This window comes from Plasmodium coatneyi, chromosome 7 (assembly GCF_001680005.1).
Source record: "Plasmodium coatneyi strain Hackeri chromosome 7, complete sequence".
NCBI classification, from domain to species: Eukaryota; Apicomplexa; class Aconoidasida; order Haemosporida; family Plasmodiidae; genus Plasmodium; species Plasmodium coatneyi.
Window position 1 is genome coordinate 1,296,825 of NC_033562.1, and position 24,916 is coordinate 1,321,740.

Sequence of the window (24,916 nt, forward strand, 5' to 3'; positions counted from 1 at the left end):
ACATTAACGCACAATGCTTCCACAACGGATTCCATAATGGATGCAAGCGAAGATTCCACAATAGAAGATTCCAACACAGTACGTTCCTCTGCTGCGTACAACACAAGACAACGCAAGGGCAGAGCGACAATAAGTAATGGATTAGGTCATGGACAAAATATAGGTTATGGTCGGATGTAATATTAAATATATCCCCGCCGGAAGAACATAAATGACCGTGAAATTTATACTGTGTAAAGGGCGGAATGGAATTTCCATTTTTTTCACCCTTCTCTTTTTTACCTCATTTTTTTCTCCTTTTTTTTCTCTTTTTCCCTTTATTTTCTTCTGCTTTTTTTCCGCTTCATTTGTATGTTTAAATAACTGCATGAAGAGAAGGAGGTACCCTGCGAACGGGGCGCGCAAAAAGCAAAAAGGTGCTGACCTCTTTTCGAAAAGGTATTCATGTATTTTAAAAAAACAAAAAAAAAATATTATGAAGTTAAAAATTTTTGTAACAAAATAAATAAGCATTTCTTTTAATTCTTCAATAAAAAACAATTTTACCAAACAAATCAAAATGAAGTGGGGAAAAAAATTTTCTGACATAAATTGATTACACATTAGAATGAATACATGAGTACAGTGAAAAAAAAGAAGGAAAAATGTGAAAAGGAACAAAGGGAATAAAATGCTATTTTGTCTCTTCCACACTGTATAAACATTGTTTCCACTTATGTCCTCCCAAGGGACACACCCTTCCAGGTGTTACATGTACGATGTGATGTTACATGCTACCGTAACGAATATTTCTCAGTTCTTTTCTATTACTTCTTCTTTTCGGCGTTATAGTGATTGGAGCAGAATATAATGTTGAGTCGTCCAGTATCGAATCCACCGTCGAACCTGCTGTTGCAGAATCAGCTGAATACTCTGTAGAAGTATCGTCCGTTAGCACATCAGTGTTGCGTTCAATGGATCTTCTGCTTATGATGTTCCTTCTTTCCCCCTTAAATGTGTTATGGAACCAATCAGGTAAAAGATTATACTAATGAAAAAAAAGGAGTGGAAAGAGGGGGGGAAAAAAGGCATAAAAATATATGTATATATGTATATGTGCAAATGAGTTATATTTTGCATATTTGTGTAAATGTGCATATGAGTGAGCAAAGTGTACCTTATATAAGAAAAAAGTGGCCATCGGTAATCCTACTAATGCGAGTCCAGCAGCAGATATGGCAGGAGTGATGTTGCTACCTTCGGAGGAGGTTCCTGAGGATGTTTCTTTTGGTGCAAGGAATGTACTTGTTTCTGCTTCAGAATCGTCTATACATGATTTTCCGGATATACTTTTCACCCTGCACTCCTCATTTACCTTCTTCCCACTCTTACATTCTCCATACGAGCTGCCAAATTTCTCACACCATTTACTACTATTGCTCCCTGTGCACTCTGCCTCCATAATCCTATACGCATCCTGCGCTCTCAGTAAGTATTTATAATATGGGTCAGCACAATCCTCGTGCCCAGTCCCTAAAGTTCTCTCCATGCAATTCCGGTCATAATAGTAATCGTACACTGTCTTGAATGCTTCGAACACATTAATACTATTAGGCGTGTCCACAAAATCACAGTTATACTTGTTCATATTACTCTCAACTTCGCTCTTACATTTATTCATAACTTCTTTGAATTTGGCATCACCAAGGATTGTGGACAATTTTTCACCCATCCAATAGTAGAAGAAAGTATTATCCTGGTCGTTCTCTGAATCATCATCCTCCACGTCCCTACTTATATAACAAAGTGTGTTTATTATCTCCTTAACAATTGTTTCACCTAATAAATTAGCACCGTTTAATATATTCCTTATTTCTTGTGCGAAATCCGTTTGTGCACATTGCTTCTGCTGATATTGGTCTAGTCTGTTATAAATTTTCCTCGAATCTAATTCATCCAAGGGATCCTTCTACAAATATAATTAGGAAAGAGTGGAATAGATAAACAAGTGTTCCTATATATGTTCCTTACACATTTTCACCATATTACACTATGTACAAAGTGTCACGTAAGTGCCACGTGTATATATTCGTACGATGCTTTATTTAAGTGAGAAGAAGGAATAATGTGCAGTAGTTGCTGTTGTTGTCCTACCTCTGCCAATGTTCGAGGTTTCGCTGCTGCCGGTGCTGAAACGCACGTTAATTGTGGTAGTTTCTTCAGTTTCTCCTGCTTACACGGCATACCTTTCCCATAGTTCTGTATAAATTTTTTACAATATGAATCATTAGTCATATCCCCACAATGCTTGCAGAACCAATCATATGCTTCCTCAGCATCCTCCCGGCACTGGTCATATTTTGAATTACTTAAGTATGCACTACAGTTAGATTTCTCCGTCAGAACTTTTTTGTTATATTCATAGTCAAATATTTTCTTCTTCCGTTCGAAAACATCCCAACTAATATCACGGTATATGTCGGTGCAATTCCATCCATGCTCCGGGTTCTGCAGTATATTGTATAATACGGAGATAGCCTGTTTGAATTGAGAATCTTGAAGTTGTTCTCTCATTTTTTCACCTAACCAATAGTACAACAAATTACAGCGCTCCTTGTACATTATATCGTCGCTTACCCTCATGTTTAAAGCGTAACAGCAGGAACCAACAATTCTCATCTTATATGTGTTCATATAATGAGAATGAAGGCGTAGTGTTCCTTCTATGCTCTGCGAATATTTACAAGTAGAATTATAGAATTTCGTCCTGAACTCCTCATACACCTCCTCGGAGGGTAGGGGATCAGATTCATCCTCCTATAAGTGAAACCCATAGAAAGCATTCACTTCCATGTATTTTCATTATACTATGCACAAAATATTATACGTCTACTGATCTATTCATTCTTCACGATAAAGTACCTTTAATATTCTTGCCACTCTTCCTACTGGTGCTTCCGTCATTGTTTATGTACATTCCCGTAAATATATTTATATTGAAGGTGTTCATATATTCAGCCAGGAACTATAGAAAAATTGACTACAAGGCAATTATAACCATGGGATTTATACTTTTCCTTATGTGTGTGCTCTACTTAATTTTTCAAACAGCAGTAACATATTATATATTTATGTGTACACAAATGATCCTATTATTTGAATGTAGATTGTGACCCGTAGTAGTACACAATTATTCCTCCCACACATCCATCATTATTTATATAAGCGTGAAATACCTTCCTTCCCAGTTGGAATTTTAAGCATGTACTACACATTGATCCTTTATTGCTACTTAAACGCGGGTTATATAAAATTATTAAAACACACCGTATGGTTCTTACATATAAAGCGCTTCTCTATCTTCTCATCTATGTGTACATTTACCCATGTGTACCATGCAATGTGAATTTGCAGAACGAAAAAAAAATAATATAATGCAGTAAATAAAATTTATTATATTGAAGGGGAATATATCCCCTATACCAATACGCTCTAAGCTAGTTCTCCGTTCTTTCATCATGGGCCCGTATAATTCTTCTATCATTTACTTCCCCCTCTTCATATATATACGTTATAAATAACTCATTTTTAGTACATATTATAATACCTAAGCTACCCATGCTACTTGCCTCCTATTACAGTCCACATTTTAATGAAAGCTCCTTTCTTCCCTTATTTCCACATTCCTAAAAGTATATTCCTAAAATTCATCTAGGGTTCAGGGTTTACTGTTTAGGGTTTATGATTTAGGGTTTCAGGGCTTAGGGTTCAGGCTTTTATGGTTTAGGGCTTAGGTTCCAGGGTTGAGGGTTGAGGGTTTAGGGTTTAGGTTTCAGGGTTCAGGTTTTAGGGTTTAGGTTTCAGGGTTCAGTGGTTAGGGTTCAGGGTTCAGATTTCAGGGTTCAGTGTTTGGGTTTCAAGGTTCAGTGTTTAGGGTTCAGGGTTTGATGTTTAGGGTTCAGGGTTTAGGGTTCAGGGTTTATGGTTCAGGGTTTATGGTTCAGGGTTCAGGGTTTAGGTTTCAGGGTTCAGTGTTTAGGGTTCAGGGTTTGGTGTTTAGGTTTTAGAGTTTATGGTTAGTGTCCAATAGATATGCAACTTACATGTGAAGCTCCCCCTGAACACGAACTGCACGCGAATTCTCCTTAAGGAAAACATATTTAGGAAATAGAACCTTAAAGCGTGAAATCTGAACCCAGAACCTTAAGCCCTAAAACCTGAACCATGGACCCTAACCCCTGAACAGGAAAACCTAAATCCTGAACCATGAACCCTAAGTCGTAAACGCTAAACACTAAACCCTGAAGGCTAAACTGAAAGCCTGAGCCGTAAGGCGAAACCATGAATCCTAAGACCTAAAGGTTGGACCCTAAACCCTTAACTCTCAATCCTAGACGCTGAAGCCTAGACACTGAATTCTAGGACCCAAACTCCAAACACTAAACCCTGATAGCTAAGCTAAAAGCCTGGACACTAAACCTGTAACCCTGAAACTTAAACCCTGAATTCTAGACACTGAATACTAAGAACTATGTCCTGAACCCTGAACCCTGAACCCTGAACCCTAAACCCTAAACTTTGAACCCAAAAACCTAAACCCAAAACCCTGAATCCTAGAAGCCTCAGCTATAAGAATGTACCCTACACACTAAATCCTAAAGCCTGGAGCCTAAGTCCTGAGGCCTTAATGCTAAACCCTGAGGTCTTAATGCTAAACCCTGAGGCCTGAATGCTAAACCCTGATCCCTGAACGCCAAACACTGAACCCCAAACCCTGAACCCTGAACGCCAAACACTGAACCCCAAACCCTGAACCCTGAACGCCAAACACTGAACGCGAAACACTGAACGCCAAACACTGAACCCTGAACCCTGAACCCTGAACTGTGAAAAACTGTAGAACATGAAGGGGGAAGAAAGGCGGAGAGAGGAGTATGAACTAATGTGTAAAAGTGTAATATGATTTAAGAAAAAAGTGAAGGGAGTTCTCAAATAGTACGATGTTCCTTCCGATTGTGTTTAAGTTCCTGAGATTGTTCTCTTCACAGGATATACGTTAGAGATAAGAGGGACATTATGTTTACTGAGTTATGGTAGGCGGAAGGAGGTGTATTTTATATTGTTATTATAAAAATGGAAACTATATTTTCTTGGAAGATGAAGTAATGTGATTCCTTATCATATATCCTTCTTCTCTTTCTTTGCTTCATAAATGTATTCTTTTTGTTGTATATATATGCATGTGCACGTATGGTGAGGAGAAAAGCATTAAAGCACTTCATATATATAGGTTGTTCCTATATGAACAATCTTTTAATAATGTTTTATCATCCTCCTTTAAAAAAACCATAAAACATGAATTAAGTGTGTATACAAAAATTTCAGCTTAGAGGAAGGAATTACATTCCTCTGATTACAGCAGTTTGGGAAGGTGCGAATAATAATATAATACCTCAAAACCATGATGTACACACTTCAATAATGTAATCATCCATGGACTTTGTTATACATATACACATTATACACATATAGAAAAATAACAATAACAAAGGAAACGGTAAATGGTTATTTCGTATTTAAGGTGGATTTATAAATATTGTTCACATAACATTTTATTCATATTACAGTGAAAGTAAGGGTGCATGTATGTACATTTCCTGAGTTACACTCATAAGTTTCTATTTAGGGTAGTCCATTTTCAGAAAAAATGGATGGAAGTAAAGGGAACAAAGAACTCCGCTGCAATAATTGGCTAACACTTCTGGGCAGTTACGGAAATCAAATAAAACAGAAATTAGAGGAAGTCACACAAGAAAAGAGTTTGGAGGATGATATTTCATCTGTCTGGTGCTGCTTATCTAACATATATAATTCAAATACCGATAAACACGGACCCTGTGATCTCTTATATTATGTAGTGGGGAGCATAGTGCACAAGAAGTTGGTTGATAAGACTTTATTTGATAGAATTATGGAAAAAATATACGAAATATTGAAACTGCAACTAAAGACAAGTCAATGCAACCTACGGAACAAGGAAAGTGGGAAGAAGTTGTTCGACTTAATGGAGAAATGGTCCAGTTATAATTTGGACCCCACAGAACTGTGGGAGGACAGGGGGAATTCCAGGAAAGTTAGCTGTAAGAAATGTGCTAATTATTTAGAAAAGGTTGCCGAAGCATGTAAAGAGGTAATAAAACAATGTAGGAAATCGCCAAGTAGTGAGGGGTGTGGAGGAATTACGGACAAAGATAATCAAGGCAGCCCTGAGTATTTATTACAGTTGATAGAACCCATAATTTCAAAACCGCAAGCAACAGCAATGGCAGAAGCAGGAAGAGTACAACCAGTGTTGCAGGTACTGATAAGTTTATTTCTTCCCTTTGTTCTTACGTAATTGAACCAATGCACCAGTATAGATGTAACTATTTATGCGTTGTGTAATAAGGAAATGTGTGAATACAGGAATACATAACAACATCCATCTACATATTCCACCTTCTCCTCATTATATTCGCAGCAGCAAGGATGTTTGGATCAATTACCATCAGTTGAACATTTTTACAGTAAATTCGGAAAAACCGCGTACCCTTGTAATGACACATCCTTTAAGGGAATAATGGAAAGCGCACTAACAAGTTACTCTGATCTTAGCGGCTATGCAGATTACATCGTAGGACCCTGGTGTTATGTACACAACGGAATGGAAAGGACGAACCCACTATATGGTGCTCGCTGTAATCTCCTATATTATTTGATAGGATATCTATTACTTGACAACCTGTCCGAGGATGAGTTCTCAAACCGTATGAATACAATTTACAATACACTACAGAACTTCCGTGTTCAAAATCAGTGTGAACATATAAGAACGGAGAATATTGACAAAAAACTTCTAAAACAAATGAGGGCAGTGCACACTTATTACCAGGACTATAGTACTATAGAACAGCGCTTAAACACTAGTGACAAATCGTGCAATGAGGCATACTACACGCACTTGCGAGGTGTGCCAGCAGCCTACACAACTGTACGTGAGTGGTGTAGGAGGAAACCTAATGAAAAGTACTGCCAAAATTTTGAACAGAAATATGAGAAATATGGTGGCTCAGTATTGTCAAATTTGATGTGTTCCTTGAATCATACACCAGATTGTCCATCCAACAACATTCCAGCTGCTATATTCGGCACCATTGCTACAGTAGGACTTCCTACAATCACATTCTTCTTTTTATATAAAGTATATAATTATTATCACCACTATGTATTTGGAATGTATAAATACATACATATATACTATATATTTCTATATATATATGAGGTATATATATATGTCTTCATTTCCCTTTCCACCCTTTTTTACTTTCTCCCTTATTTCAGTATATTCTTTTACCTTCCTGGCTCCATAATCATGTTAGAAACATTGTAGGAAGAAACACAAGAAAGAAAAGAACAACAATTCAGCGAGACTTGGATAATTTGACGGAAGACACCTCAACAACAATAGGTTCCACAACAGGAGGTGATTCCTCTACTGAATATTCCACAGAAAATTCAATAGCAGAAGATTCCACCACAGTATTTTCTTCTGCTCGATATACTACTTCAACACCATCCAATAGAAGAAGAACAAATAATAGAAAAGGACATCAACAACAACAGCAACGACGAAAAGCGAATATTAGTTATCAAAACATGTAACACACCACATGGAACACATTTGGAATGTAACACAATGGAGTGTAACATTGAATGAAAGGTTGCCCTCTTCTATGGAACGAACAATAAATAACTGCACAATTCATATAGCGTAGGAATGAAATGACATTTTTTTATGATTTTTTTTTTTTTTATATTTTTTTTAAAATTATCCCACCTTTTTAGAAAAATTGTGGAGAACCAAATAGCATTAGGAAGATCCTCAGCGTGTCTTACCCCCTTTATTTCGTAGCCTTATATTTTTATGCCTTAGGCTTAATTAGTTATTTTAGGAATTGAAGAGGGTAATCAGCGATTGAGAAAGCCGTACCTTGCGTTATCATGCGAATAGTCCATTTTTGTTCCCCTTTTTTCCCAGTGGCTTCTAACCTACCCGTTTATGTGGATATGCGAGCTAGCGCGAACACTAGAATGTCCCCCCCCTGTGTTTAGTAAGATGCTGTAGAGGAAGCACGTCTCACGGCGATCCGCCTTGTCATAATGAAACACACATGGGAGCGGTAACACCAGAAAAATATAAAATATAATTTTTTTTTTTTTCTTTTCTTTTTTTGTGAAAACCATTCTGTTTCTCATTTTTGCACGTAACTGAGTGCGCCGGAAAAAAAGGGACTGAAGGGGACCTACTACAAAAAAACTTAATTGATTTTTATGTTTGAATTTTTTGTGTGTTCTACAGTGTTGCTATGGTAGCATATTGTCTCCCCGCCCATGATTCCCTCTTAAGGGGGGGGAAGGAAAAATCTGTTTTGCCCCTTCGCATGTGGACGGGAAACACCCTCATGGCATTTTCGAAGGTGTTGATTAATCAGTGAAGACGTTAACGCCAAAAGGGGTGACAAGAAAAGTGGCAGTTTGATTACCCAAACTATGCATGTGATTATTCTCATGTTGGGACGTTCTACTGTGTGCATGTATTTAAGGACAGATAGATAAGCAGGTATATACCTACGCATCTGTTTTATCAAAAGGAACAGACAAATGAGGACGCTGCCAGTTCTGCGTGACTACACTTACACTGGGTTAGGGGGCTTCTTCCCGTGTCGAATAAATTCCCTTTATCCCGTTTCGAGGTGTGCTCCACTGCCGCGCACATTTGCCCATTTCCCTTTATGCATATAATACAGGGAAGGGGCGATTATTTCAGCCCACGTTCACCCGCTGGTCGGCACATTCATGTTGGCAGTTCCGGTTGGCACATCCGCTTCGCAATCTCCCCTTTGGGGCATTGGTTTGGCGCAAATATTTAGAGAATGTGATTGGCGAAATTATACGGTCTATCGATTGATACACTGTTTTTTTTTTTTTTTTTTTTTCCTCTGTGTCGTTCAACATTGAATATATTGATGTACACATGTATGATCATGGATGGGAAATTTTTTTTTTTTCTTTTCCCACTTTTGTGCCCTAGTACCACAGAAGTATACGCCGGACACAATGGCGATGGAGGTTAAATCCCCCTCGGCGTGCTGCTAATTCGTTAAAAAACATTTCAAAGAAATTTAAGGGGCACCAACAGGGAACCCAGGAAAAAAAAAAAAAAAAAAAAAAAAAGAAAAAAGAAAAAAAGAAAAAAAGAAAAAAAGAAAAAAAGAAAAAAAGAAAAAAAGAAAAAAAGAAAAAAAGAAAAAAAGAAGAATTTACAACGTAACAGGAAAAAAGTATAGTGTCCACCATTCAGACCAAGCTGTGTAGGTAATTTTCTTATTTCTTCTTTTTCCTTTTTTCATTTTTCTTTTTTTTTAAGGTTAAAAAGGTGTTGCGAAATGTGCAAACAGTTTTATTCACGAACATTATATTTAGTCTACTAAAATATAAGTACGGAATGATTACGGAGGCATGTAGTCCGGAGTATTGTGCTCATATGAGTAGGGAGTTCTGTACAATTTTTTGTTATTGTGTAACAAGGAACAGTGGAAAAAATTCCCCGAAAGGAATTCGCAAATTTTTGTACCCGCAATGCTCCTTACCCTGCTATTTTCCCATTACCACTGTTTACGTAAATCTGTAATAGGCCTGCGCTCAACCATACACACTCTATTGAACACACTGTACACATGAGCCCAATGAAAATATAAAATAGCGGCCAGAAGGAGCATCCACACTCTCCATAGCACGTACTAAGAATTATGGGCGCTCCATATATATCCATGCTAACCAATACACAGTTATGTTCCATTAATACTCTGCCGCTTCCCTTATATTGTGTACTAAAATATGGACTTTAACTTGTTCATACATAGGCTACTTACTATGGGTCCCATTAGGAACATGGGGAAGCGGAACCACGTGGTACGAGACCACGCAACCCTTCTTTTATCGTTCTCCTTATAATAATGTTGCGCTAATAAGAAAATGTCGGGAACATTAAAATTTTGGAACTAAGCTAACCGAATGATCCACATGATCCACCTAATACGCATGAATCGTAAAATTATATATGTACATTTAGCTTGAGCAACGTCGCAACTGTACACAAATTCGTAGTCTGCAATTGGACAGTTCTGTTCCGTATTAGCTAAGTGGCTTATATATACCCTATGTAGGTAGTACATAACTGCAACAACCACAGTATTTATATCAGCTATCTGCACATATAATACGTGTTTATGGCAACCATAGTATTGAAGGTTTGTCTATACTACTCAGGTGTGCGACAGCCACGCCTGGGGCGACACACCCTGACGGTGGGGTCCCTCTATTTGGGATCCTGCCTCTTTGGGGTCTCCCCCATTGGGGTCATCCCCCCCTTAATCTTATCATACAACCCTACCCAAAAGTAGAAAAAAAAAAAAAAAAAGGGAAGAAGTTAAAATATGAAACGTCCATAGAACTAATCAGGGAGAGTGGAATGCCAACCTGAGAGACGGGAATGGTAATGCAAATGGGGGAAGGAGTTTGCTACATTTTTTGGTTGTATAGCAAGCCCAGCACATTCCACTTTTGGAAGAGGGTCTAAGGAACGAAAGAGGTCTAAGCAGAAGGAAGGAAAGGAGGCCTAAGGAGGAAGAAGGAAAGGATGGTCTAAGGAAGGGGAAGGAAAGGAAGGAAGGGGTCTAAGGAGAAGGAAGGAATGCGAAGGGGTCTAAGGAGGAGGGAAGAAAGTGAGGTCTAAGGAAGGAAAGGAAAGGAGGTCTAAGGAAGGAAAGGAAAGGAGAGTCTAAGGAGAAGGGCGGAAAGGAGAGTCTAAGGAAGAAGGAAAGTGATGGGTCTAAGGAAGAAGGAAAGTGATGGGTCTAAGGAAGGAAAGGAAAGGAGGTCTAAGGAGGGAAGGAAGGAAAGGAGGTCTAAGGTGGAGGAGCAAAGGAGGAAGGAATTCTCAATTAGTATAGTGCACACATTCCACATATACAAATAAACTATGTGTAGTATACCCATTGGAAAGGGAAAAGGGTGAATAAAATGATTATAACAAACTTATAATAAGGAGGAAAAGAGGAAGGTGGAAAAGACTGCTTTCCAACAAACTACTACTACTACAAGAGTAATGTGCTGCTATAAGGAATGGTGCGTACACACAGAAACAGAAATTTCACTCTCTTTTGAACATAGTGGAGCACATATCTCTGTATTTTACTCTTTTTTCTACTTGGATTGTTAATACACATATTTCATCACTGAATATAGGTGAATGTGCACATATTCCAGAGGGAAGGGTGTGCTGCTTCTGTTTGAATTATGCAGTATCTGTTAACAGTTTGCAATAATCCTTCCTTTAAATAACAATAGAACGTAAATTAATATTACATACTAAAATTTTCGTCAATAGAGAAGTATGCTTATGTGCACAACAGGAAGAATATGTAAATAATAATAATATAATATTCCAAAACGAATATATATACACAATGTGAAAGCAGTAATACATAGATGGAGGTTGTACGGGGAGTTTTACCTTCTTCCATTATTTTTTTTATTCTTTGGTTGTTCGTCCGTGTGTCCCCCTCATTATTTTTACCTTAATTATATATACATGTGATGATTTTGATGTACATGTATGTGTATGTGGCATATAACTATTACTCAAAAATTAAGGAATATTCCTTCTTTAGGGAAGCGAGAGTACAATATTCGCTCATAATTAACATAGAACTAGTAAAAATTTCACATATATGCACTCTCGATGAACATATATAAGCAACCGTCTTGGGAGGAATTTATTACATATGCACGAGCATATACATAAGCAATGGCACAGAATATATTGACGGTTCGTTATCCTCTTTTCAGAGTGAACACCCATATACTTACATACTATTTGTACAATACTATATATGTATAGCATAATAAGAAATGGGAGTACACATATATTTCGCTAATTATTTTTATAGAGAACATATTTGGATAGCGTGCTACCTTCGAGGAAGGATTATTACAATGAATTTAATGGGCAACTAGATGTCTGCCAGTATTTGAGCAATGATAATTTTGAGGACAAAATAGATCAGAAGTTACATGAGAACTTTAAGAATGGACCATATGACAGTAAAATTGTGCAAGCATGGTGCTGCGCATCGAGGAAGAAGGAACAAAATAAGTCGTCCGACAATGATGCACCTTGTCATTTCTTTTATTACTGGTTAGGAGAGAAGGTACTTGCCAAACGGGGAAAGAATCCATGGGCAGACACCGTAAAGGCCATTTATAATGAACTCAAGGGTCCCCCTGGAAAAGAGACTTGTGGCATTATATACCAGGCTATTAGGGAAGAAGAGTTCACTAAGAAGAAAGAAGCATATGAGTACCTTTGGAACTACGGTACTATACAAACACATATGGAAGGTAAGGAATCTTGCGATACGCAATGTGACGAGTACCTGAAGGAAACCTTTTCAGCTTATAAAAAAGTGTTTGGTGAGTGTATAGGAGAAAATGGTGCTACAGATCCATATTGTACTGAGTTCAAGAGGAAACATGTAGAGCTCAGCAATCAGGAACTGCAAGAACTAACGCAATTAACATGCAAAAAAGTTACGAACCCAGGTTCTTCTGGTACCGGTTCTACGGGAACCTGGAACCCAGGTTCTTCTGCTTCCGGTAGTACAGGACACGTCGCTGCCGGTTCTGTTAGTGAGGTAGGTACAGCCAATGGTGTTCTTAATGTGGTGTGAATGTGAGGAGGAAAGAAGCACTGAGCAGGTTGCTCTTTTTGTTCTGCTGTGTTTCGCCATGGAACAAATCCATGTGCCCACATATAATTATTCCATGCACTACCACATTATTAGATGTGAATATGACCCATTATATATATATGTATGAACTCACACATATATATGTATATATATTCCACTTTTCCTTACCAATTGTACTTATGAATTCAGCTACGGAAGACATTACCTTCCTGGACCGAGTACTATAAGAAGTTTGAGAGTACTGAGTACACATGTGGTTCCAGGGGAAACATAGAACCAGAGCAGGAGAAGCAGTTGAGAGAGAAGTTAGTTGAATATAAGGGACCCTCCTCTATGGCAAGAATGTTCATAAACGCATATTGTCATGCATGTAAGAAGGAAGAAGGTAGGGAAACCTTGAAGGATGCACCTTGTCATTTCTTTTATTACTGGATAAGGGAAAATTTCCCCTGTGATGGCAAGGAATCTAAATTATCACAGGTCTTAGGGGAAATTTATAATATACTGACAAGTATTACTGGCCAAAATAAATGTAAAATTATATACGATGATGCTGGCGACGAAACAGCCAAACACAGAAAAACAGTATTCAATCATTTCTACGATTATGAATCTATAGAACAAAGATTACTGGAAGGTAAGTTCGATTGTGAAAAGGAAAAAGTAGAGTACAAAATCGACTTAGATGATGCTTGTACTAAAGTGAAGCAATATTGCAGCGGAAATGGTGCTACTGATCAATATTGTACCAAGTATAGTTAGGACTATGAACAGTACTGTAATAGGAACATACAGGACCTGAAGTGTAGTGGAGTGTCTGAACTACAAACTACAATAAAAGCTGTGGAAACTCAACGTAGACAAGATTACGGTCATGATCAGAAATTTGAGGAAACTCCCCAAACATCTGCAGGAACCATTGTTTCTTCTGTACTTCCTGCAATAAGCTTCCCATTACTTGTCTTCCTTTTATATAAGGTAAACGAATAATTACAATTATAGAGTAAAAGTATGAAGATTGTAAAGGTTCATGACTATTATTATTTTTTTTTTCAGTATATATATATATATGAAAAAACTGGGGGTCCATTATATATATAAATGTTCACATACTTTGACCACTCCCCTTTATTAGTACACTCCACTAACCTCCTGGTTTGGTAACCATTCTGGAGGAAGAAGAAACATTAGAACAAAAAAAAGGTCCAAAAGGAATGAATTTGATGCGGTCACGGAAGACACCTTAACAGAATATTCAACAGACACTTCCACAATAGGAGACTTCTCCACAACAACAACAAATGGAACATCTACCATATATAATGAGTCACCTAGAAGAGTAGGAAGAGGAAGGGCAAATAATAATAATAATGGAAGGGAACAGCAGCAACAACAACAACGACAACAACAGAGGCAACAACAGCAAAGGCAAAGGGAAAGGTCAAGAATTATAGCTTATCAGCGTATGTAATGTTCCCTTCTCATTAATTATAAGTAGTATATAATATAATTCCAAATTATAAGTAATATGTAGTGTGCCCTACCAGAAATTATACTTGAAATATAATGTTTCTTCCCAGAGGGACATAAATGACCACGCAAAGTTTATACAATGTAAGAAACAGAATGACATTTCTTTTCCCCATTTTTCTTTTTTTTTTTTGTTTAAATGTGCCAGTGTTGGTCCCTAAAATATTGATTCTTTTTCGTATACACACACAGATGTGTGACATGGTAAAAAATTTGTGTAATTGTGTACACAGTTCCTTATTTGTTTTTTTTTTTTTGTAAGAACGCACTCTTTTTTTTAAGAACACTTTTTTTTTAAAACACTCTTTTTTTTTTTTTGCGGAGGAGCAGGAGAAGCGCAGCGCATGTAAAGTGATATGCTGGTGGGGGCGTTAGAAATGGACAACATTGTGCGCAAAAAAAAGCAGTAAAAACCAAGCCCCTCCTTTTTTTTTTTGGCAATAAACCCCTTTTTTTTGGTGGTTGTTCCTTATTTGGGTTGTTCCCTATTTGGTTGTTTTGGTTCCCCCCCTTTTATTATTGTGTGTATACTCTTTCCATATTTGTGCTTGCCATTCTTTTTTATTTTTTAACATTTTAGAGGGGTAGACGGATTATATATTTATTTTTTTTTTTTTCCTTCTTTTTTTTCCTTAACAAGAAAAACTTTTACTTTAAATAATATATATATATGTGTTATTTTAAATAAAAGAAAGTGCTCACTCCATATAGTATGTCACTTTTAGACAGAATAAAAGTGGAGTTCGCACAAACACACTTTAAAGGGGGTGGGGGGGAGCACTTATACAGAAGTAAAAGAATGAAAGTACAAATTTGTGAAAATTGCGGATGTTTAAAATTTTTTATATTTGTTTCCTTCATTTGCATAATTATTGATGTTGATAACGAACACAACACACAGTGTACACACACAATGTGTGTTACATTGCATGTTACCATCCAGGTGTTACGTTACATGCGACCATAGCCAATATTTCGGTGACTCGGTCCCTGTTGTGCTTGCCTCTGCTGCGTTGGTTGCCTTCTATTAGTATTTGCTCCTCCTCCTCTGTTGGTGGTATGTGATGGTGGTGATCGTGATAGTCTTCGTTCATTATATATGGTAGAATGGTCTGTTGTGGACAAGTCTCCTATTGTGGAAGGTTCTGTTGAATACACTGTGGTAGTATCACCTATTGTTGAATTGTTCTCTGTTCGAGAACCAAACTTGCGTTGGATAGTGGATCTTTTTTTTTTTCCTTTAAGTTGGTTACTAAACCAAGAGGGTAAAAGATCATACTACCGAGGAAAGAGAAGGTGGTAGGTGGGTTGTTAGGGGTGGTTGGGTGGCAGGTGGGTTGTTAGAGGTGGTGGAAGGAAGGGAGGTTGTTAGGGTGGTAGGTGGAAGGAAGGTTGTGTTAGAGGTGGTCAGATGGTGGTAATGCTGTGGTGTGCGTGCTTACCTTGTAAAGGAGGAAAGCAACAATTGTTGGTAATCCTATTGCAGCAAGTCCACCAGACACAGCTGGTGCTACATTGCTAGCAGAACTATTATCAGCATCACTAAAAGAACCACTACTACCAGCTTGATTTGGATTGGGATTTGGTTTGGGAGGTACGGTGCATTTCAATTTTTGCAGCTTCTCTGTGCTGCAATAATTTCCACCTGCTCCCTTTCCCGCATTAAACCAGTTACAATATTTATGCTCACTATGTTCCCTTCCATCTTCACAGTATGTATTCATAGCATTACATGCTGTAGTAATTTCTTGAAGGTGTTGGTGATATGTTGAATCACACTTGGGCTCATTACTTTTGGCCCTATCCAATTGGTCCAGTAGTGTTTCGTCGTCATGAGAGTAGTCATATACTTTCTTCATGTCGCCGAAAATATCATCTTTCATATCCTCGTATATAAGGGCACACCCCTTCTTCTCTCCAGCAGGAGTAGTAACTTCCCCGAGTTTATCATAGATTGTTTTCATAATGTTCAAAGGGGATGCATCATCAACGTCACTTAATTTGTTAATTAATAAATCTCCTAACCAAAAATAAAAAAAAGGACAAAGTCCATCATAGGATGGACCCTTTCTTGTCACCCCCGTAAGTGCATAGCACCATGCTTTTACAATTTTTTCGGCTTCATTTTTAATGCTTTGATGAGAATTTAATGTGTTACTCAGTCGAGAATCTGCATCTCTCACTTGAATATTATGGAGGACACAATTATTCCAGGCTCCATTTAATTCTTTATATTTCGTCCTTGAAGGTAATTGGTCCAAATCATCCACCTATAAATGTAAACGACGGAATATATAAATGTATATATATATACCTTCATGTATATTCCTATGTATTATTCCTCATACTCCCCATCTAATGTGATGTGTACATTCCCTTATGGAATACCTATGTACGCACATTTCACACATATATATAGATATATGCGTGTGCGTGTACATAATTCAAGTAGGGAAAAACTGACCGTTAATGTTTTCGTTCCTACTGGCGATTCCGGCATTCTGCATACACATTTTTTGATGTATATATATAAAAAGTAATCTAAAAATGTTCAATCATTTAAAAGGAAAGTGTATAAAAATATTCCTTGTTTCATGATTATGAATGGAATTGTATGTGTAACAATTCTGTTTGACTAGGGATTAGGAGCGTGCATATATCAAATTCTTATTCACTTCCTCTCAGTAATACATATTGCTTCAAGTTTTCCAAAGCAACGATCGTATATTCTATGCTCGGATGAAATTATCATATGAACATCGTTAGATAACAAATGTGAGAAGATGTACTGAAATATGAAAATAAGGTCAGAGGGGTAGAATTCGGGTGTGTGTGAAACATTTATGCACATTCCTCTATACATTCATTATACTATTCCATAAAATTTTGTCATTTATAACACTATATTACTACTTACATGTTCCCATTATTAGGTGTATGCAAGAATTCAATTCTTTATAACAGAAATTTTTACTCAAACATTTTTAATTCATCTTTCTCTGGCCACTTAAAGGGATAATTAAAAATTATTAACATACATATTATACAATTTATATATATGGAGCACCCTGTTCACCCTTTCCTTTTACCGTATATGCACATTTTCGTATACTAACATTGTGCAACACAACCGTCCTCCGTTCATAACCGTTCAGTAATAATAATATCACCTGTTTCCATTCTACTCCTATGCGTACGCTACAAGCTTACCTATTACAAAACTATACTTTACGCTACTTGAGCTACATCACCCACTCTTTTCTTAATACACATTACACTTTACATATTAGTGTACTCTCTTTTTTTTCTTTATGATAAGCCTATTACGTAAATAACACCCCTATACCAAGAATATGTATTATGTTACTGGAGCTCTTTTTTCTCCCCCCATTTCTTAGTGTGTACTATACATTCCATGTATTAATGTGCCTCATTTTGTTCCTTTAACTTAAATCAAGGTTTTGAGCGAACAATTATTTTCATTTCACTTCTATATATTCTAGCTTACGGTTTAGGGTTCAGCCTATAGGGTTCAGGGTTTAGGGGTTTATGGTTCAGTCTTTAGGGTTTAAGGGTTCATGCGTTTAGGGTTTAAGGTTTAGGCTTTAGGGTTTAGGTTTTAGGGTTCATTGTTCAGGGTTTATGGTTCATCTTTTATGGTATATTGTTTAGGGTTGAGGGTTTATGGTTCAGGGTTTAGGGTGCAAGATTCGGGGTATCAGGGTTTAGGGTTCAGGGTTTTAGGGTTTAGGGTTTAGGTTTAGGGTTCAAGGTTTCGATTTTTAGTGTTCAGGGTTTAGGTTTTAGAGATCAGGATTTAGATTTTAGTTTTAAGCGTTTAGGTTTCAGGGAGTATGACTGTGTTCCTAATGAATATGTTCCTATGGAACAGGTTCTTAGTAGAGATTCCGGCTTTAGGATTAATGTTGCGGGTTTAGTATTCAAGCTTTAGGATTAAGGTTTCCGGTTGTAAACTTTAGGTTTCAGGGTTTATGGTTCAGCTTTTACGCTTCAGGTTTTAGGGTTCAGGGTTTAGATTCTAATTTCACTGGTCTAAGGAATATTCCCCTATGAAGTAGATTACAATATACATTAATCGTAAACCCTAAAACCTAAAACCTGAACCCCAAGCCCCAAAGCCTACAACCTGAAACCTAAACCCTAAAGCTTCAATAGTAAACCCGAAATCTCCACTAAGAACCTGTTCCTTAGGAACATATTCCTTGGGAACACAGTCATCCTCCCTGAAACCTAAACACGGAAAACTAAAATCTAAATCCTCATTTCTAAAACTTAAACCCTGAACACTAAAAATTAAACCTCGAACACTAAAACCTGAACAATAAAATCTCAAAGCTAAAAACTAAACCCTAAGCCCTGATACCCTGAATCATGCACCCTAAACACTGAACCCTAAACCCTGACCCATAAACCCTCAACCCTGAACAATAAACCACAAAAGATGAACCTCAAACCCTGAACAATGAACCCTAAAACCTAAACCCTAAAGCCTAAACCTTAAACCCTAAACGCATGAACCCTTAAACCTTAAAGACTGAACCATAAACCCCTAAACACTGAACCCTGAATAATGAACCGTGAATCCAGAAACCTGGAGCCTCCGACCTTCAAACCCTATGTTCCAAACCCTGAAAGGCTAAGACATAAATCCTAACCCCTGAAACCCTAAACCCTGAACCGTAAACCTTGAAAGATTAACACTAAACCCTGAACCCTAAACCCTAAACCAGAACAATTAACCGTGAATCCAGAAACCTGGAGCCTTAGACCTTGAAACCCTATGTCCAAAACCCTGAAAGCCTAAAAAATAAATCCTAACCCCTGTACCCAAAACGCTGAACCCTAAACACTGAACAATGAACAATGAATCCAGAACCCTAACCCTAAATCCTAAACCCTAAACCCTGAATCCTAAACGCATGAACCCTAAACCCTAAACCCTAAACGCATGAACCCTAAATCCTAAAACACTAAACCCTGAGTGTACTCAGGAGGGAGGAAAGAAGGAAGTGCAGGCGTAATATAATATGTAGAATCCGATATGAATTAATAGAAAATTATGAGCTCAGATGGAGGAATATACATATTTTGTGTGTAGGTAAGTTAGAATGTAACTAATGCAAATGGAAGAACGGAATGATATGAAAGATTACTATTACTAAAGGGTGTTAAATGAAAGAAGAATAGAAGGCTGTATAATGCTATGTACTTTATTATGAAGGATGTATAATGCGAAAAACTTTGTTATGAAGCATATGTAATGAATGCAACTTTATTATGAAGGATGTATACATACTTTTTCTTGCTTCCTATATAATTCACATGATTTCCCGTATTGAATTATTCTCGTGCACGCATTATAAATATATGTTTCTCATTTTATATTTATATATAAATGCACATTACGGAATGGAAGAGAGAATAGTGTGTATATGAGAATTATAGTATGTAAATCATGAATTTTTAATTATTCCTTAAATAAACAGTAGAAAAGGAAACAGTAATAAATACAGGAATTTTGTGCCTAAAGAAGGAAGTGTCATTATTATGTATACCATAATGAAGGGGATTGAATATTAATATATAAAATTCGGGGTAATTACCTATGACTCAATTATGGATTTTATAGATACAGAGTGTATAGATACTAAGTGTATATAAAAAGTTTGATTTTTCATTTTTCACCCACAATTCTGTTGTTTTTATATGCTTGCTCATGGTTCTACTCTTAACTATGTGTATATAATGATTTAATGTGTATCTGATGATTTAATATGTATCTGATGATTTAATGTGTATGCGTATGCCTTATCTTTTTTTTTTCAGGAGTAAGGGAATAGGTATTCTTGGAGGGGGGAAATAGAAATTTATATACACACATATGTACTCGTGACTATTGTAAAATGAGCAGCATATGTATATATATATTCCATATTTTATGAATATAGGAACAATTTTAAAAAGTAGATTATATTCAGAGGAGCATGTACACATGAACCATGGTGCAGGTAATGCAGTGCATTCCCCTTCGTAAAATAAAGATAGACGGGTATACATATACTATTTTATGTACAATATTATGGATGTATAGTAGTACATACACTTTATAAGTTCTATATTTATAGGACGGTCCTCTAGGTGATTTACCTTCCAAACAAATATATAAAAAATTCGGTAAATCCAATGAGTACTGTGGGTACCATTCCCAAGCAACCGAAATAATGAAGCAGGACAGGCACATTGAAAATAAGTTAGGGATAACTAAGGATAATGCTGAGCAAATTATGAAAACCTTATGCTGCGCGAAGGGGGAAAAAGGAAGTAGTTTATCCGTTGATGACTACTGCCATGCATTATATTACTGGATAGGGAACACATTCTTCAGTACGCAAAAACATTTTGCAAAGTTCTCAGAATGCGTAGGAGTCATGTACGAACTATTGAAAGAGCAGGAGGTGGGACATTTGTGCGCAGAGGTATATTACAAAATAAGTAAGAAACTGTTCCATCACAGAAAAGCCATATTTGACTACTCCCATGACTACAAAACCCTGAAGGAAGAACTCCTGAGTGGGAGGCTCCTCTCGAACGGGAAATATAGGGAACACGTTCAGAATATTATTTTAGCTTACTATGAAGTGAATGAAGATTGCATGAGTAAAGGTGCAGAGGATTCATATTGTAAAAAATTTAGGGAAGAGTATATGGAATATGGTGAAACGAAACTGTCCGAATTACTGTGTCTTGCAGAAGGTAAACAGAATTGTGAAGCACCCATGGAACATGAACCGGGAGCACGTCAGCCCAAATCAAGTACTATACCCTTCCATGGAAATATCACCAATAATATTCCCCATAGACTCCGTTGCAGTAGGACGAAGCTGAATTTGGATATGTACAAGAACGATCTGAAGAGTAAATTGGGTGAACTGCGAGAGGATGCGAATTTAGTGGATGATATTTTATCTTTGTGGTGTTGCTTATCTGATACATATGAATGGAATACAGATAAGCATGGACGCTGCGATCTTCTATATTATGTAGTAGGGAGCATAATATATAAGAAATTAGGCAAAGAGGACTCATTTGATGGAATCATGAGTGCAGTGTATACATACTTAGGGTCCATGCTAAGTGCAGGTAAATGTAAAGATGTGCCAAGTACTAAAGGGAAAGAATTATTCAAATTGATGGGGGAGCAGTCTTTTTATAATTTAAGCCCTAAAGAAATATGGAAGCAACAGGAGAATTCTGGAAGAATAAGTTGTGGCAGGTGTACTAATTATTTAGGGAAGCTTGCCGAAGCATGCAAGAAGGCAGAGGCGCAATGTAGACATTCGCCGAACAGTGACGACTGTGACAAAGTTTCAAAGGGAAATGATCAAGGTAGCCCTGAGTATGTGTCCCAGTTGATATATAGCATAATTCCTGAACCGCGGACCACATCTGAACTTGATGGCAGATCTGAATCCCAAACTGGTTCACTACAATCTGAAGGTGCAAATATCCAAGAACAGATCACCATCAATAACACCTCCTACACCTTCCTTGGAATAGCAACACCCTTAATCACTTTTTTCTTTTATAAGGTAACGGAAGCTATATTTGATACATATATAGTATATTGCGCATCCACACATTTATATGTGTGCGTGCAAAATATATATAAATATATGAAGGGAAAGAAGGAAAGAACAAAGCATTATTCTTCCTATGAATGTTAAATATTAAAAAATGTTATATTAATAAAAAAGGGGCATCTCATATATACATAACACATATATATATTCCACACTCCTTCCTTCCCACTCTACCACTTCTCTTCCCTTTTATTAGTACATATCATTATTCCCTTTCCGAAGAAGAAATTCCTCTAAAGGTAGCAGCAGAAGAAGGGGAAGGTTTGTCTCACATAACTCAGACACAGAAACTGAAAATTTTACCAATTACTCTACCGATTACTCTACAGAGAATTCAATAGTAAATTCCACATACGAATCCACGGACGTTTCAACAGTAGAAGATTCTACAGAATATTATTCTCTTTATAATTCGAACCCTAAAAGAACAAGTAATAATGGAAGAAGGAACGGGCAACCACAACCCAGAAGGGGAAGGGCACATAATGGCAACAGACAAAGAACAAATATAGGTTATCAGAACATGTAGCATCACACATCGTAATGTACAACACATTGTAATGTGGAACACCTATAAGGGGAAGGGGAAAGGGAAGGAAGGGGAATGTTCCCCTTCCACCACCTCCTTCCTTCTTACGCCCCTTCTACCATTATTCCTTGTGGCCCCCCATAATTATTCCATTTGTACATTCATTAATGTTATTATAGAAGGGGTCATACGTTCATTATTATGGAAGGTTCCTTCCGTTCATTCATTCCATGCATTTATTCATTCATTCATTATTATTATGAAGGGTCTTCCGTTCGTTTGTCCTCCACTCGTTTGTTTTTCACTCGTTTATCTGCTCCGTTGGATAAGAAGGCAGTATGCACCCCCCTCTGTTCTCTGTACACCTTCGCGCGAAACAATACCTGACTGGTCTTGTACGGGGGACGTGTCTACAGTCATGCAAGTGCCTGCTGGAAACTTTCCATGCGATTCGGGACGCGGTTCATCGTGGGGTCACCAATCTGAGGGATCACCTCGGATAGAGCTTGATCAGAATGACGCGCCTGCCGTTCTGGACATGCCAAAACGTTTCCTCCACGTTTGCAATTTTGGCCAAGTGATTCATCAGGAAATTCACTCGGACGTTCACGTAGGGGAAACACTTCGCTTTACTTAGGTGCAGCGACAGAGCAGAGTTGGTAAAGTCATTTTTATCTTTGCATATCGAAGTGGGTCCACCTTCGGAAGTACTCTCCTCATTTTTTTTATTCATTTTCTTTTTTTGTATGTATGAATGACTCTGCATGAAGGAAGGAACACTTTCGACAGAGAGCAAAAGAAAAAGAGGACAAAAAGTTAAGGGGTGCACTAGGCAAAAAGGAAAAAGCCAATGAACAGAAGGACAAGAAACTCTTCTGGGATAAACACATGAGCATATTTGGACTTACTTTTTTGTACCATAAAATATACATGATACAAATGTACGTGTACTACGCGCGCCCTTACAATAATATTTGGGTATATTTCGATATTTAAACTAATAGTAAACTAATAGGAACTAATGCTTCTGCTGTAATCTCTAAAGAAGCATCTTACGTATATATATGCAAAAAAAAATGGTACGTACCCTTTTATTTTATTTCATCCTATAATTTCTTCACGTGAACAGTACATGCGAAGTTATATAGTACGCAGAATTGGAAGAAATGCTGCTCAACAGAAAATTTAAGCAAGTATACCGAAAGAGCACTAATTTTATGTTTGGATATGTTTATTTTTGTCTACCTATTTTTTTTTTTTTGGTGCTTCTATAATTAAGAATGAAAAGAAAATGAAAAAATCTAATATATAATATTATTATTTAATGAAAAAAAAAAAAAAAAGAGGAGTCCGTATATGGTATGAAAATTTTTTTTTATTCATAATAATTGTTTTCTCAATTGCAAAATGCTTAGTAAATATTCAAACCTTATAAATAATATTTGCACTACGGGGCTCAGCTGTGGAGTAGCTGAATTCTTCCTGTTCCACTTTTTCGTTTTCCTTTTTTTTTTTTTTTTTTTTTGTCTTATATCATTAAACAGTAGAACGATATATGTAACACATATTAGTCCGTAAAAAAAAAAGAAAGAAAATAAATAAAAAAAAGAAAAAGAAAAAAAAAAAAAAAAAAAAAAAAAAGATAGCAGACAAGTTGGCTTAGAACAAAATGGAGTATCCCTCATCTGAGATGAACACAAATGATAGAGAGGATGCCATTAAACCTACGGAAACGCGTGTGTGCACATCTCCCTTTTTTTTCCAATTCGACAGTGCAATAATGGTTGCGAGCGGGTGGATGTGAGAGAATGGGAATGGGGTGCGGTCAAAAGAAAAGCACTTAATGATACTTCTTAACTACCCGTGTGTATACACAAAGTGGTTACTCTTTACTTTTACGCGTTGTACTTCTTTACGTTAACCCTTGTTCGCGGTTGCTTTGAAATTTTCCACTCCTGTTGATGGAATGCTATTTATATGCCTTAGGTGAGCTGCGTTTAGGAGCTTCGTGAAATGACGCCACTTGGGTGGTTGTTAGTTTGCTAAGCACACGTTACAAAAAAATAGGGTAGGTTCCCCTTCCCCCATTCCTTTCACGCGATTGCACTGCACTCGTATGATTTTATGCACATGTGTAGAAAACTTTTGGCTTTTTTTTTTTTTTTTTTTTTTCACCTTTCCGCGATGCATTTGAATGGTTGCACATTTTCCCTTTTCCCTTTTTTATTTATTTTTATTTATTTTTTTTTCTGGGAGAATCCCTCTGAATAGGTGTGCTCAATCTCGCGAAGTGCAACATTCTGTCGTGGCCCAGCTGTGCATGGGTCATGGGCGAGTTCACGGAGTGGCGGGTTCGCGCATTGGCG

At 37.1% G+C, this 24,916-nt stretch overlaps 2 protein-coding genes across 2 annotated transcripts; one reads left to right on the plus strand and one right to left on the minus strand.

Moving 5' to 3' along the window:
* Positions 1 to 766: 766 nt before the first annotated feature.
* PCOAH_00018430 (KIR protein) lies at positions 767 to 2,658 on the minus strand (the record flags this gene model as incomplete). The annotated part of the gene is made up of 3 exons (XM_020058652.1): positions 767 to 1,027; positions 1,157 to 1,948; positions 2,134 to 2,658. The coding sequence occupies 3 exons, from the start codon at positions 2,656 to 2,658 to the stop codon at positions 767 to 769; spliced, it is 1,578 nt and encodes a 525-aa protein (XP_019914108.1).
* A 3,028-nt stretch (positions 2,659 to 5,686) lies between these two features.
* On the plus strand, positions 5,687 to 22,550 carry PCOAH_00018440 (KIR protein; the record flags this gene model as incomplete). Its single annotated transcript, XM_020058653.1, has 7 exons — positions 5,687 to 6,337; positions 6,500 to 7,219; positions 7,360 to 7,404; positions 7,559 to 7,663; positions 12,066 to 12,614; positions 20,507 to 21,970; positions 22,218 to 22,550. 7 exons carry the CDS (start codon positions 5,687 to 5,689, stop codon positions 22,548 to 22,550), a joined length of 3,867 nt encoding a protein of 1,288 aa, XP_019914089.1.
* Positions 22,551 to 24,916: the final 2,366 nt, after the last annotated feature.